The 14,303-nt window shown below is 40.9% G+C and overlaps 1 protein-coding gene across 4 annotated transcripts in view; it reads left to right on the forward strand.

Moving 5' to 3' along the window:
- SNX5 (sorting nexin 5) overlaps positions 1-13,503 on the forward strand; it is a 24,940-nt gene extending 11,437 nt beyond the window's left edge. For all 4 annotated transcript variants that reach the window (XM_023626074.2, XM_070247092.1, XM_070247091.1 and 1 more), the window contains 11 exons: positions 531-641; positions 1,560-1,681; positions 3,143-3,266; positions 3,963-4,058; positions 5,244-5,349; positions 5,435-5,510; positions 5,783-5,822; positions 5,910-5,996; positions 7,758-7,917; positions 11,331-11,416; positions 12,712-13,503. In XM_023626074.2, coding sequence (XP_023481842.1) covers positions 531-641; positions 1,560-1,681; positions 3,143-3,266; positions 3,963-4,058; positions 5,244-5,349; positions 5,435-5,510; positions 5,783-5,822; positions 5,910-5,996; positions 7,758-7,917; positions 11,331-11,416; positions 12,712-12,762 — 1,059 coding nt within the window. In that variant the 3' untranslated portion in view covers positions 12,763-13,503. The remainder of the gene's footprint in view (positions 1-530; positions 642-1,559; positions 1,682-3,142; positions 3,267-3,962; positions 4,059-5,243; positions 5,350-5,434; positions 5,511-5,782; positions 5,823-5,909; positions 5,997-7,757; positions 7,918-11,330; positions 11,417-12,711) is intronic.
- Positions 13,504-14,303: the final 800 nt, after the last annotated feature.

Genomic DNA, 14,303 nt, shown 5'->3' on the forward strand with positions numbered 1-14,303 from the left:
TTCCACACTAGTTTAAAAAAAAATACATTGAATGCTCTGTAACAGCCTTATGATGGTATTCCATTATCCCCATTTTACAAGTGAGGAAACCGTGGCCCACAGTTAAATAAAGGACGTGGCTACCGCACAATTTGAATCAGGCAGTTTGATGCTAGAGCTCTTGGTGTATGCCACCTCCAGCATAGATCCGTGCTGTCTATAAGGTCCTTCCCCACGTGGTTTTCTCTTAATACATTGGTGGCTTGATTAGCATACCTCAGTTACTCAGGAGGCAGCGTGAAGACTACACGATTATATCTGTTTGAGTTGACCTGAAAGGTGGAGTTTTGTGAAAAGAATTCCTTAAAAAAAAAACTGGAATCTTTCGCGATGACTTTCCTAGTGGCAGGGAGATTATGTGTTGCTGCTTTTTTATTTGCTGGATCTCAGTGTGATGTTTTATTCAGAGTTTCCTCATAGTGCAGCCGGGGAAACCCACTCCACTTATCTAAAAGTGGTTAGCAGTTAACTCCTCACTCCTTTCTCTACAGACCACGCTGCCCGCGTTTCAGAGCCCGGAGTTTTCTGTTACGAGGCAACATGAAGACTTTGTGTGGCTACATGACACTCTTATTGAAACTACAGACTATGCTGGGCTTATTGTAAGTGCATTTTGGAAAATCAAATAATTACTGAAGCTGTTTCTTCTACTTTGCTGTTCCTTTTGCTTAAAGAGACTTTTATCTACTTTTTGTAATGGATTGTGAAAACAGTGATTTCATCTGCCAACTAGACTATGTACTGTTTCTGGTAAAGTCTAAAATATATAAGAATAGTGTTAGCAGCTATGAGATGCAGCAGAGTCTTACATTCTGTACAACATACGAGGATAAACCTTTTCATGATTTGAGTCTTATACTTTTGAGTTCGTTGTTTCTCTGGCATTTTCCTTTAGGCATCAAGTAGAATTGATTTCTAGGAAAACCTCAGTATTGGCGATGGTATGCAATAGGTTTATCAAAAGTGTTGTACTTGACTTAAGGAGTGATGAGGCACTTGTCTTTGTGCTCAGCCCTTGAGAGCTGATGTGTGGCTATGGGATGAGACTTAGCCAGTTTTAAAGAATTAAGTGTGGCTTATCCTGCCAGACAGACTGAAGAATCCGGCCAAATAATTAAACAAAATTAGTGCTGATGCTTGTGTTGAAGAATGTTCTGTTCATTCAAAATTAGAATCTTTTGATTATCCTCTGGAATTAAAAATTCCTCTTGAAGGCTAGAGACTGTATGATCTTGATGGTATTTCATCAGCTTCATTTTAGCATTGATTGTAATATATGTGTTTTAAACTGACATTAAAGCAGGATAAACGCTTTTGTACCCTACCAATTGTCTGTAATGGGTAAACTGAACAAATGATATCAAAGTTAGCGCCCAGTTGTGGGGAGGACACTTTTAGATGGCCAAAGGAATATGGTTAAGAGAGGAGCTGCTGGACTAGCTGCCTCCTGTGCATAGGCACCGACTAGAACAGCAACTGCTGGGGCGAGGATGCTCATGAGTTTCCTGCCTCTGCTGCAGATTCCACCTGCTCCTACAAAGCCTGACTTTGATGGCCCTCGAGAGAAGATGCAGAAACTGGGAGAGGGTGAAGGGTCTATGACCAAAGAAGAATTTGCCAAGATGAAGCAAGAGTTGGAAGCGTAAGTGGGTTTTCTTGATGGGGCTTAAATCTTCTGAGGAGAAGAAAAGTGGTGATGTACAGAAATAAAAAGAACCGGATAACTAACTTTGTAAAAGTATAGCAGTTAATTAGTTGCCTAGTGCTGTCTTCTAAAACTGCGTCTTGTGGAATGTGGAGCATGGTCTTTGTACTTTAGACGTCGACTCCCTGAGACTAGTGGCACTGGGTAGACTAGTTGTTCTCCCTGGGTTGGTGGTACTTGTTATGGAATCCTGGTCTGGCATAGTGAAGAAGTAAATAAACCTTCCTATCTTTACTAATCCTTTTTGTTAGTGTTTTGTTTTCTTTTCTTCTCCCCAAAGCCCCCCAGTACATAGTTGCGTATTCTAGTTGTAGGTCCTTCTGGTTGTGCTGTGTGGGACGCTGCCTCAGCATGACATGATGAGCGTTGCTAGGTCTGCACCCAGGATCCAAACTGGTGAAACCCTGGGCTGCCAAAGCAGAGCGTGCAATCTTAACCACCCGGCCACAGGGCCGGCCCCTTCCCATATAAGTAATTCTTCAGGCTTTGGATAATATACGAAGCTTTCATCCCTGAAGCTTGGTTACTAAAAGTATATTTGAAACTAGATTGCAGTGAATGCAGTTACAAAGAAAGTCTAAATAATAACCACATTCATGGTTTGAAAGAAGTGCAGGCCCACAGGAAGCGTATCTTCTATCTGTTGTGATTTAATTATTTCAAATAAAAAAGGATTCTTTATTCTGTATCATAGTTGGGGGTTGCGTTAAAGTTTGTTCTGAAACCATCTTTGGACTTGTTTACCTTGGCTCCCGCCCCTCTTCCACCATCAGTGTGTTGGAATTCCGGTGCCCATTTCCGCAGGTCTCTTCAGGGCTCTGTCCCAAGCCCTTATTATGTAGGGCTGGCGGTCACACGCCTCCAGGTACTGAATCATTCAGCACACACTTGAGTGTCTGTAATGCTCAGCTCTGAGGATAAAGCATCAGCACCAAGGGCTCAAGTTCCTATCACTGGGTTGTTTAGAGTGATCTTTAGTCTCTAGATTGAGTTAAAGTCACTTTATAATTTCTGATAATTCCAAGCCTTGTTAGACTCAATGCTGCGTCCATGGCTGCCAATGTAAAGGGTGTTCATTGTTTTAAAGACACTAGCGGTCTTTGGCTGCTAGATACAGGGATTGTGTCTAGCAGGAATTGCATGTAGGTTTGGGGCTTCACAGACTTGTTCTGTCAACTCATTACAATACCACGTTTCCCTTTGGTTAGCTCATTCCACAGATTGCAAAATTTTCAGCTTGCCTTTTTACCTAATTAGATAGAAAGTTGTGCTAAAAATGTTTTGGTCCACTTCAGCTATTTTGCTTAGTGTCATGAGCATAATGATGAGATAACTGGGGTCGGGATCGGTCAGTTAGTTGAGAGGTGCCAAGTGAATGCCTGTGCACTTCTCTTTCAGTGAATATCTTGCTGTCTTTAAGAAGACTGTGTCCTCCCACGAAGTCTTTCTTCAGCGGCTCTCTTCGCACCCTATTCTCAGTAAAGATCGCAACTTCCATGTTTTCCTGGAATATGATCAGGATGTAAGGCACTTTTGTTCCCTTTCAATGATTGAGTTAAAATGTACAAAGCTATACTTAAAAGTATACTTTTTAAAGATCTGACTTACCAACACAATGGAAGCCCTTTTTAGATGCCACTTTCCCCTCCACATAGATCCATAGTGTAGGGATTTTCATAAAACATTGCTTAAAGATTTTGAACTTTCTCGAAACCCTTGTAAAAACTCGTTTTCTCCTCCAGTTAAGTTTGGGATTGTTGGAGGGAACTTCAGTTGATCCACATTTGTTTTCTTCTTGGCTTTTTGTTGAAAGGAGACTTCTATGCTTTTTTAAAAATAAATATGTTTCTTGTTACTTAATATGTATGAGGGTAAGACCTGACTTAGAAATTTCCTCAACGTCCTCTAACCAGTGAAGTTTGATAAACAACATAGACAGGACAATAATTCTACAAGGATTTAAAAGCCCCTGAGTCTTGGTGCCTAGATAGTTTTTCAAAATACCTCTTAAGCCACACTTCTAGAATTATGCCCTGCGTTTAGGTTTAGCTCTTTATTCGGTATTTTAGATCTGGTGGTTAAGATGGACTCAAAGTTAGCTTATGTGTATGCCTGTACTAGTAAACAGTATTACTTGGAATATACTCAGGATGTCTTTAAAAGAACCTAGAAAAATATACATACCATAAACTCTTATTTTGGAATTCTCTCTCTTCAGCTAAGTGTTAGGCGGAAAAATACCAAAGAGATGTTTGGTGGCTTTTTCAAAAGTGTAGTGAAAAGTGCTGATGAAGTCCTTTTTTCTGGAGTTAAGGTAAGTGGCTTTCACTGTTTTAGAAAATTCTTAATGTGAATAGATGGCCTTTTATTTCTTCAGAAGAGAGATTTGTGAAACAAGTACTATTAACCTCAGAAATGTAAATAAATTTGAGAAGTTTTCATCTACTCATTGGATTTTCACTTACTTTCCCAAAATACCCTGTTCTCTCCCAGGAGAAAGGGATAAGAACCTCCCCACACTTAAGTCTTTATTTTCTCCTTTTCTGTAAGGAGAGAGATTACTCCATTATTTTTTTAAAAGAAAAAAAACAAGCTACAAGATCAGTATTTCATGCCATTCTCCATAACTACACTGTCCATTTTGGTATATCCCCAGTAACATGTGGCAGTTGATATGTAGATAGCTGGTGCGATTAAGGGATTAAATTTTTAATTTCATTTACCTACTAGATTTTAAAGACTTGATACCAAGAGAAGAATGTAAAATATCTCACTAATGTTTTGTGTTTCGGATATACTGAGTTAAGTAGAATATTAAAAGTAATTTCACCTGTTTCTTTGTATAATGTGACTACTAGAAAATTTTTAAATGGCTCGTGTGGTTCACGTATTTGAATTGGATAGTGCTGTTCTAGCAAATGAAATCAATATACAATCTCTTATTACCTTCACAGGTGCTATTTATTTCTTCACTCCTCAGCCGCACTTCCCTCCCCCTTAAAACTAAATTACCTTAACAGTTACTATCTGGTGTCTGCCTTTGCCACTTTAGGGTTTGAGTAAGGTGCCCAGAATATAGGTGCTGAGTAGAGAGGGCATTGTCAGAAATTTGGAAACTCTTGGACTATCTCATTGGTGTAAAGTGTACAAGACTGTCCTGTTCTTGTGCATTGCAAAATGTTTGGCATCCCTGTCCATGCCAACCAGGTGCCAGCATTGCCTCCCAGTCTGGAACCAGCCACATCCTCCCCCACCCCCAGGTTTTCCTGGGCATTGCTAAATGGCTCTTTAAAATGGTTCTCTGTTGACTTATCCTGCCAGCACTTGATTTTTGCTAATCTTGAATATGAAATGGTATCTTGTCAGTTTGTATTTCCCTGGTCTGTAAAGGTTATACTTGTTATGCATAAGCTTATTTCCTTAATGTTTCTTCTAATACAAAATACGTATAGTCTTAAAAGTTGTGCTGCTTAAATTTCTTTTTTTTCCTCCCTTTTAGGAGGTAGATGACTTCTTTGAGCAAGAGAAGAATTTCCTCATTAACTATTATAATAGGATCAAGGATTCGTGTGCAAAAGCTGACAAAATGACCAGATCTCATAAAAGTAAATAGAATTTGCCCACTAGCCACTTAGCTTTGCTAATGTACCAGCTCTGTTCCTCTAAAAAGGGCTGTCCTTGTTTCTGCAGATGTTGCAGATGACTATATCCACACTGCAGCCTGTCTGCATAGCCTGGCTTTAGAAGAGCCCACCGTCATCAAAAAGTAAGTTTGTGTTGGAAAAGCATTTCTCCTAATCCCTTAGTCGAAAACCACTGGGTGGTGTAATGAAAAGTCTAATGAGTAATAACTATATAGTTTCAGTTCCGCTCTTCAGTACAGGCTCATCAAGTGTAGTCGATAGTCTCCCGCACTCAAATCTTACACACCCTCTGAACGTAGCAGACACTTCTAGGACATTTGTCAGGGACTCAGCACTTCTATACCAAATGTGGTATCATTCTTTTGATAAACCAAAATCATGTGTTTATTTTCAGGTACCTCTTGAAGGTTGCTGAACTTTTTGAAAAACTTAGGGTAAGGACTTTTATGTTGGTCTTCATAACACGTTTCATAATCTGTAGCATTCTGCCTAATGATGGTGACCTTTCCTTTTTTAAATAGAAAGTAGAGAGTCGTGTCTCCTCAGACGAAGATTTAAAGCTGACAGAACTCCTTCGATACTACATGCTCAACATAGAGGCTGCAAAGGTAAGGCAGGAGTTCTTTAACTCTCAGTACTGCGAGACCACTTTGCTGTGACCCAGAAGAGGTCTTGTGTTAGTGATGTATTCTTTTTGTTAAAAATGAAGGAAGATAGGAATTTGTCGGGATTGTTTGTATAAGTGATATCAACCTAACGAGATAAACTGAGGCAAGCTCAAGTTACCAGAAATTGGGTTTATTCAGAAATAGCAGAGAAATTGTGATTCAGGAAACTTAGGCTGTAGCAAGCTGCAGATGAGTCCGTTGTGGGCTTGTGGTGGGCTGTATTTGCGGTCCAGGAGCACACATGGTAGGAAGTTCAGCCTGAGTCCAAGCGGTAAGTTCATTGGTTCAGAGAGGAGTCTTGGTCTTCTGTAAATCAGGTGTTTTATGGGAAATCAGTCTCTCAGTTAAATTCCTCTCTGAGGGCACATGCATGAGATTCTCCATTTCCTATCCTCCAGTCCCGTTTTAGGTTGAAATTTTTTTTTTTAAGATTTTGTTTTTCCTTTTTCTCCCAAAGTCCCCCAGAACATAGTTGTGTGTTTTTAGTTGTGGGTCCTTCTAGTTGTGGCACGTGGGATGCTGCCTCAGCATGGCTTGACGAGCAGTGCCATATACACACCCAGGATCCAAACCTACGAAACCCTGCGCCACCGAAGCAGAGGGCGTGAACTTAACCACTTGGCCCCGGGGCCTGCCCCAGGTTGAAATCTTTTCATGGGGACATGCCTTTTTGTTGTATTGTGTCCTTACTTTGTATTGCTTGGGATCAGGAGGGATGGTGCTGAGTAGACAGATAATAGTTTGGGGGATAATAGGTTATTACATGCGGGACATAACTAAACTCAAGCCCAAAGGGCCATTTCTGAGGCAGAAAATATTTTTCAGTTTGAGTTTTTCCTGAATTGCAGTTATCACCGCAGCCTTTGAGTCCTAAAGCATTATTTAGCAGAAGCAAGACTAAGTGATAAACAGGATGACCTTTGGGAGTGAAACATGCCTTCACTATCTACGCTGCCCTGAACAAAAATGTTTCAATTAGTTTCGTACATTATACTAAATCAGGCAACGTAAAATTACACAGGCAAATATCTAAGGAGAAAACATCAGGAAGTAGAAATTCATTATTTTCCCCATAGTTTGGTTTATTGTAGTTAATTTGTCTTTCATGTTTCCTTAGTCTTATATTTGGATATTTTTTATACAGTTTAGACTGTATCTGTTATAGTTCATCCTCTACTTTAATGGACTTGAGAGCGGACAAAAAACATAAGTTTTTTGAGTGTGCACAACAGTAGACATAGTTGTATATTGAACCTCATGTGTCTGTCATACCTCATTGCCCCCCTGTGCTCTAACGGCCTCGCTTGACTTGCCCAGCAGTAACTGTACGTGTTCTGATACACAGTGGTTAACTTGCTGAAATTACTTAAAATAGTTGAATCAACTAGGAAAAAAAATCTTTTCGTCTTCACTGTTGGGGGTTTTTTCTTGATCCATATAAAGAAATCTGAAAAAGCTCTCGACGGTGCTGTAAGACTTGCTGTTCACAGCCTAATCTTGAGATTAAAAATAATAAGAATAATGGGGAGGGGTAGAGTTAGTTGGATTCTTGTGGTCCAACATTTCAGGCAGGGCACTGGCACTGTGGTACTTGGGCTATTTTTTGGAGTAGGTTAGATGTTTATTCTTCCTGTTTTGTTCTCTAGAGATTTTTTAGGATAGGTTTAACTACCATGTCATGTATGTTAATTTTCTTTTCAGGATCTCTTATACAGACGCACTAAAGCCCTCATTGACTATGAGAACTCAAACAAAGCCTTGGATAAGGCCCGGTTAAAAAGCAGAGACGTCAAGTTGGCTGAAGCACACCAGCAGGAATGCTGCCAGAAATTTGAACAGCTTTCTGAATCTGCAAAAGAAGGTTGAGCAGAGCTACTCTTTACTTTTTGCTTTTTATTTGAAAATAATTTCAAGCTTACAGAGAGAAATGGCACAAATAGTACGAGGAACACCCGTATATCCTTGGAGTCACCTAGCTATCCGGTTTGCCCCTTTGTCACTTGCACATGCACGTGTGCTCCCACATGTGTGTGTTTATGCACACATCTGGCTTTTTGTTCTTGAACCATTTGAGGTTAAGGTGTACACACCGTGGTCCTTTATCCCTAAAATTTTTGTTGTGTGTATCTCTTAGATCCCTACAGTACAGTTAGCAACTGTGGTGAACTTTGATACGATACGACCTACTGTCTGTATTCTCACTTTGTTGTCCCAGTAATGTCCTACAGATTAGGATTGTGTGTAGATATCATAGCTCTTAAGTCTCCTTTAATTTAGAAGGAACCCTTTGCAGCCTTTTTTTTTTTCCAGTGACATTTGCCTTTTTGAAGACCGTAATAACAACAACTTGCAAATAGAATGTTTCTCACTTTGCAGTTAGTCTGTTTCCTTATGGTTAGATTCTGATTATGCATTTCCAACAGAATGCTACATAAATAATCCATCTTCTTAGGGTATCGCATCTGTGGGTGTGTTGTGTTCATCTTTCCTTTATTTGTGGTGTTAATTTTGATTACTCATTCAGTGTTGTCCAATTCTCTCCATTGTGTACCTAATACTTTTTTTCCTGTGCCACTAATTAGTCTGAGGAGACAATTTAAGACCATGTATATATCCTACTCCTGATCACTCTTCCTCCCCAAATTCAGCCTGTGTTGCTGATTCTTGCCTGAGCCAGCCTTTGCCCTGGTGGTTGCAGGAAGGTGGTTTTTGCCTCCTGCAGTTCTCGCTTTCACTTTCCAAGTTAGCACTTGGCATTATCCTTTAAGCACAAGCCTTCCCTTTCCCGCATGTCCTTTGTCATCTGTGTTAGAGTCACGGACTCCTATCTTTGAAAATAGTGTTAAAATTCATTGTACTAAGTTATTTTGGTGCTCAAATTGACCAGACTTAGCCAGTGGGAAGACCTTTAAGTTGGCATGTCCCTTTGGTGGTCCCTTTGTTTTGCGCAATTAGTTTTATGCTAATCTTACACCTTTCTCCTCTAGCCCTCGAAATCACCATTTCTTCCAAGTTCTTTTTACTTACAGAATAGTAACAAGATTTGGGTGCTAAGTGTGCTCATTGCTCCTGGGGTGTCTCTGCTTCTAGGCCCTTCAGCTGCCTTCCAGGAAAAGTAGGAGTATATGCACATACACATAGCTAAACACACACTCTTGAGGAATCAGGCGTCCATAATGATGATTCAGTTCCAGTCCCTATCTGCAGGGTTCTTTCTTGCCTTCCCCCATTCCAGAGTAGGAGGCTTTTTAATATAGCTTAAGTGTATGGGGAGATGGTGTGCCATTTCCATTAAATATCAGTGTGATATGTAGTCTTTTCCTTGGGGGAGCTCACTGCCCTCTAGTTCTCAGGGGCCATAGAACATGCCAGAGCATAAAGTGTAAAGACTCCTCCGGGGGGCGGCTCCGTGGTCGAGTGGTTAAGTTCGCACGCTCCACTGTGGTATCCCAGGGTTCGGTTGCTGGGCGCGGACATGGCACCGCTCGTCAGGCCACCTTGAGGTGGCATCCCACAACTGGAGGGATCTGCAACTAGGATATACAACTATGTACCGGGGTGGGGCGGGGTGGTGGGAAATAAAGCAGGAAAGAAAAAGGGGGGAAGATTGGCAACAGTTGTTAGCCCAGGTGCCAATCTTTAAAAAAAAAAAAAAAGACTCCTCCGGAATGTGAATGTAATGGTAGGACTCTGTACTTGATTGACCCTCAGAATGTTCCTCCACCCCCTCAAAACTCAGTTTCCATGAGAAATCCCTATCTCATTTTAAGACTTTGTTTTCTCAGAACTCTATAGTTCCGAAATGTAGGCGTATTTGGAAATGTCCTGATAATAGCAGTGCACAGAGGTCTATTCCTTTGTCTCAGCTCATTTCTATTCAGGATTATCATGCCTTAACTGTAAGAGGCAGCTTCTCTCTATGAAAACTTTGCAAATGGCTTGCAGACATGCTCACGTGGCTGTCTTGGATTCTTTCAAAGAAAGCACCTCCTTGCTTCCATATTCTTAAAATCTTGCCCTTTTGTAACGCCTAATTTAAATTTATAAGGAAAACACAGTTCATGATTAACTGAGTGGAAATCTTAGGTTATTATGTAGGCCAGAGTTTAGTGGCTCTGACACTTTTAGAAGAGTTTAAAGAAAAACCACAAAGCTTTAAAATGGTGCCAGTGTAGGCCTGCCTGTCCTTATTGCCTAAGGTTTGTTCCTGTGTTAGATTTTATCTTCTTTATTCAATATGTAAGCCTGGGTGTATATTTAAAAGTACAGCATTCTGTAGAATGCTGAGTTGAGTGAGTCTTAGCCTGTCTGCTGTTGGTCCAAATTCCTTCTAAGATTTGTGGCTGAACTGATTAATCAGTTGAATGAACATAGTACAAACAATGGTGTGGGGGGAGATAGGTGGGATAGCATTGAGTCCTGGTCCTGAGGAACAAGGCCCAGAGGGAGGAGGCGAGTTTATCTTGACACCTGGGAAGACCTATTTAACCTCGTATATTCAAGGTATTGTCATTAACACGTTACTATAAAAATCTTTTGTGAGTTTTTACTTGTTAATGTGGCTGCTTGTGTTATATTTCTGCTGGACAGTGCTGTGTACTTGTAATGATACAGGAGGGTGAGTTTGCTCCTGAGTGCCTTGGAGTACCAGCTTGAGCTAGGGAGGGTTGTGACCAAAGGAGTGATGTGATGGTGAAAGCTGCAAGGCAGAGAGCTTCAGTTCACCAAGTTTTGAAAGTGTAGAAGGGAGTAAGTACATACTTTTGGTTTAGCCTAATTTCTAATAGGGTATTAATACTGAATTCTGACAGTGGCAGTAGGAAAGGAAAGGATAACTGTAAAGGTAGCATGTCCTACAGATTGTATCTACCAAAAAGCTGTCTGAACATGAGAGTAACAGTTTTCAAAGTTTAAAAATAATACATTAAAAAACAAAACCAAAGAAGCCATTGGCGCAGGCACAGTGGTGCCATTGATGGCTCACATCTCCCCAGCCCTCTCTCCAGGTGTTGATGCCTAGAGGTTAAGGGTGAGGCTGCCCAGTTCAGAATTCTCCAAGTAGTCAGTGGCCATTCTCCAAATTTCAGTGCTCACGTGAAGACAATGGCAAGCACATCACTGGTGTCCCCAAAATGTCTGGTATGTGTCCCAATTGCAGCGATAGTAAAAATATGGTGGTACATCAGAGCTTCAGAGATCATTTATTTGTAAGAATGGTATTTGGAAGTTAAAGATGAAAATTTTCAACTTTTCTTGGTAAACTTTCTTTTGTAGAACTAGTCAACTTCAAAAGAAAGAGAGTGGCAGCATTTAGAAAGAATCTAATTGAAATGTCTGAACTGGAAATAAAGCATGCCAGGGTAAGTGTTTTCTTCAAAGCAAGCCAACAGCTTTTTCGGGGTTTTTTTTCTAGTTATTTCCCAATTCACGATCCCAGTTTCATCAGGCAGGTGGGGTTTGCTTTGTGGTTTTAATCCCCTTTATTGTAGGTGAGAGCCATTTGTTGAAGTATTTTTTCCACTGAAAATCCATAATGTCTTGATGAAATACTGCTTTTGACAAGAACAGAGCTCTCTTGATGGTGGCTACCCTGCCTTCCTCAAAGTTCTTGTGGGCCACACTCTGGAGAACCTGTTCTAATAATTTGTGAACGCATCCATCATACCCTTTATAAGCTCTTCATTATGTGGAATTTTCATGGAAAACCTTTTTCAAAATAAATAGTTTGCTAAGTGTCTTCTGATACTAATTACTTTTTGGCTTAGAAAGGAAGAAAAACTTCCTTATGTAGTTAATATCTGTAATTTAATTTAGTGCAGAAAAGGTAGAGAACAGTGGTTCTCAATGTTGGGTGCACATTAGAATCTATTAGGGAGCTTTTAAAAGAATTTTGGAAGCCCAGACCCATTCACTCAGAATTTCTGGGCATGGCCCTTTGGGTGGGTGGCTCCTGGGTGGAGCCAGGATTGTACTGCAAAGTGCAGTCTGGTCCAGGCAGCCAGGGTGGCCCTTTGGTCAGCAGGGAGCCGTTGGAGGCGGGAGCTGGCACTGGCCATAACGTTGGTTAAAGCAATGCTGTGTATGACCTTTTAAATTGGAATTTAAAGTATGATTTATATATAAATCGTACCCATACTGTTCTGGGTGTTGTAAGTTTTCTAAAAGTGAGAACTTTGTAAAGCAATTTGTTCAAAGTTCTATGTGAATATTTATCTTTTGTTAATCTCATCCATAACTAATTTTCAGCAACTTTTTATCCAGTCTTTCCAGGGCCTTTGATTTCACAGAACAACTCATTTATATAGCATGTAGGTTAAGTCATAGTAAGTGCAGTTGGCATGACTGTGTTGGGGACACACCTGGGGTGGGGGCGGCAGAGGTGTTGGAGGGGTGACCGCTGGCTCTTTAGCGGTGAGCCTCCCCCAGGCAGCACTCCCAGACCCTCTGAGGGAGAGGAGCTTGCCAACAGGAAATTGGGGCAAAAGGTTTACGTTTGTGACTCAGTTGTGATTGGATGAAGAAAAGCGTCAGCCCACTTTAGTTGGCTTCAAGTCACTTGTGAAAAGCTGAGTTGGTGAATTTAATTCTTACAGATGTATAGGAAGTCTTGGACTCCACAGCGATTCATTGCTCTGCTTTGTTGTTTTTCTTCCAGAACAATGTCTCCCTCTTGCAGAGCTGCATTGACCTGTTCAAGAACAACTGATCTCCTCTTCTCCGAATGAAGGACATGAATGTGAAGAAAGCCAGCATCACTTGCACTTAAATCATTGCCACGGAAGATTTATTACCTTCGACTTTAGTTTAAAATCATGTTGTGAATAAATATTTTGATTTCTAAAAATCTTAACTCTTAACCATGTTGGTTTAAAAATATTTGTATTGCATGCTATTTGGACATAACTAATCTTTTCCTTATACGTTTAATACCTCAAAGTGGGCAGAATCTAAATACTGGATTCTCCTCTAATTTGTCTTTCGTTGTTAAGAAACGGTGCAGGAAACATGTGCCTTCTGGAAACAAGTAGAAGCAAATTGCCTGGCACGCGTTGTCTTGCTGTTTGATGTGCCCATGTCCCTGCAAACCACTTGCTTCATTGCAGCCAGTAATTCAGCTTCTTACAGGTAACATAGACATTCCGTTCCTTAGTTAGATGATTTCGCCCCCTTCTTACTCGTGCTTCTCTAGTCACCTGAAGTGTTTGTACTATAACAAGAGAAGGAAAATCTCATTTATCTTTATACACCCTTTGCAGCTCCGTTTTTGTAGTTGGGATATAAATACTTGAGGGGAGAGGCGTATCTTAAGAGTATAAAAACAGTACGGGCTGCTTTAGAAGATCACCAGGTCTGCATTAAGATGTGAAGCCCCTCCCTAATGGTAGTGGGGGTATGAGTGTGTTTGGACGTTTTATAAAAATGTATAATAAAGTAATAAACCATGCTACCATATGGAGTGTTTTTGTGGGAAATAAGGCCAAGTGGGTCCCTGGGCTGCCGTTGAGCTAAGCCTGGGCAGTGGTGAGAGCTTCAGTATCTGCCCAGACTTCTGGCCCCTTCTTGTCTTAACACTGTTGAGTCCTACAGGCCAGTTGTTAGAAGGTCCCCAGCGCTGGGCTTGCCTGTCTGAGCATGGTTCTCTTAAGTGATGCTGTGTCTTCAGAAGGGATACCTGTGTCCTGTCGTCGGTGATTACTGAGCACCTAACACTGGTGTCTGCCAGCTTTTCTCCTCTGAAGTTTCATGTCTTACCTTTGTAATTAACTACTGAGGAGATGCTTTGAGAAACATACCGTTGTTGGCCTCTATTCTTGTTTTAATCGGTTGTGACTGGTATGAGGATTGCAAAACATTGGTGTTTGAACACCACAGGGAGTTTTTTCTTATATTGATGTGCTACTGAGGTCTTGCCTCCCAGCCAGTTACAGGTGGCTAAAACTTAACTATACAGGCCAGACATAGTTTCTACTCCCTTCGTGTTACGCACTTGGAAAGTATGCTGTGCAAAATGAGTGGATAATTTTTTTCTCTTTTTGAAGGAAGATTAGCCCTGAGCTAACATCCATACTTATCTTCTTCTACTTAATATGTGGGATGCCTGCTACGGCATGGCTTGACAAGTGGTGACATGTCCGCACCCAGGATCTGAACTGGTGAGCCCTGGGCCGCCAAAGCAAAACGTCCCTGCATCACTGGGCAGGCCCCTAAGGATAATTTTTTAGTTAGAATTGTGTGTGATGGTCATTC

This window comes from Equus caballus, chromosome 22, assembly GCF_041296265.1.
Source record: "Equus caballus isolate H_3958 breed thoroughbred chromosome 22, TB-T2T, whole genome shotgun sequence".
Taxonomy (NCBI): Eukaryota; Metazoa; Chordata; class Mammalia; order Perissodactyla; family Equidae; genus Equus; species Equus caballus.